This window comes from Gavialis gangeticus, unplaced genomic scaffold, assembly GCF_001723915.1.
Source record: "Gavialis gangeticus isolate Ggan-Ray unplaced genomic scaffold, GavGan_comp1, whole genome shotgun sequence".
Lineage (NCBI taxonomy): Eukaryota > Metazoa > Chordata > Crocodylia > Gavialidae > Gavialis > Gavialis gangeticus.
In genome coordinates, this window is record NW_017728998.1 from 22,486,958 (window position 1) to 22,488,327 (window position 1,370).

Below are 1,370 nucleotides of genomic sequence, written 5' to 3' on the forward strand. Positions count from 1 at the left end.
TTCATTTTTAATTCAACAGAATTTATACTTGTAACTTGGAGGTACATATTTGTTCTGTGTTGAGCAGTGTACAGGGAGTCAAATTACAGTATATTTTGTACCACTGATATGCATATACAAAATATACATGCTTGTTTCAGAGCAGTTGTTCCTGATTTTTTTTTTTTTCTTTTTTATGTCAGTGTTACTGATACAGATTTTGGCTTCTGAAGGTCAGGCTAAGAGGCCACTCCACCTCCCCACTGGACACCAGCCTGAGACTTTTGCCCAGCTGTCTGGGACTGGCCTATGGAATCTGGGACTGTTTCAGCCAAACCAGAACATATGGTCACCCTATCTGTATAAGACTGCATTGGGCTAATTAATATTTATCTATCAGGTTGGCTTTAAGTTCTTATAGTGTAAAGGAAAGAATAGATTGCTGGGGGATTATAAGATTTATTTTAATATGTGTGTATCTAAAAATTGGATTTCATTAAAAATATATTTTGGCAAAGAATCATTGCCTTTAGTCAAATCCACGTGTCACATTTTTGTAGACTGAAAAAATAAAACTTAAAAATATGCCTGGCTCAGAAAAAATCTACAACCGAAAAAAAAACTGGTTCTTCTAGCAAAAGCATTTTAGATCTTCACTAAAGTCTAAACGTCAGGTGTCTGTGCAGCCTGATGAAGTCTTGTATTCCAAAGGCTAGTCCCAGCCACATTGTCAGAAGTCCTGGACTGGAGTCCAGTGGGGAGGTGGAGTGGCATGGTACACCAGGCAGGTGGGCAGGCAGGCACGCAGGTACCACTGCTGCTGTACAGGAGCAAGGTGGGTGAATGTATGGTCACCTTATGTAAGGTGCCATATCTGGGGTCCCTACATTCCACAGTGGCAGCGGTGCCTGCCCACCCAGCTGCCTGGCGCACCACGCCGCTCTACCTCCCCGCTGGACTCCAGCCCAGGACTTTTGACCAACGAGCTGGGACTGGCGTACAGAATCTGGGGTTGTCCTGGCCATATTGGGGCTTATGGTCACCTTATGTATAGGGATATCAGCTCTAAACAAGCTGGCATCGGTACTAGTAGCAGTACAGCAAAGTAAGCTGCAGGGCAGGCACAGTGCTGTGCTGTGCCATGTAGACAGACAGCTTTTAAGACCTCGTTAAAGTCACTGGAGAATTATCCATTGTGCCAATAGCAGGATGAGTTTTACAAAGGTGACTGAAATGCATTGTACACACATTTATATTCACCTAGCTTTTAAACGATCTCTGCTGTAATTTGGCAGTTGTCCACATGTACATTGTTACTGGGGAATTTTTCTATTAATTTTTTGGATGTTAAGGTAAAAACAGTTCCTGATTTCCCCCCCCCCCCCCCCCCC

At 43.4% G+C, this 1,370-nt stretch overlaps 1 protein-coding gene across 6 annotated transcripts in view; it reads left to right on the top strand.

Moving 5' to 3' along the window:
* LOC109289542 (neural-cadherin-like) overlaps nucleotides 1-1,370 on the top strand; it is a 98,970-nt gene that overhangs the window by 82,623 nt on the left and 14,977 nt on the right. For 2 of the 6 annotated variants that reach the window (XR_002095396.1, XM_019505616.1), the window contains exon 31: nucleotides 183-379. The exons of 3 other annotated variants lie outside the window; for them this stretch is intronic. Coding sequence is in view for 2 of the 3 variants with exons in the window: in XM_019505616.1 (XP_019361161.1) it covers nucleotides 183-361 (179 nt within the window). In the remaining variant the exon portion in view is untranslated. Of the gene's footprint in view, nucleotides 1-182; nucleotides 501-1,370 lie in introns of those variants that run through there. One more of the 6 variants, XM_019505617.1, reaches the window with a different exon arrangement.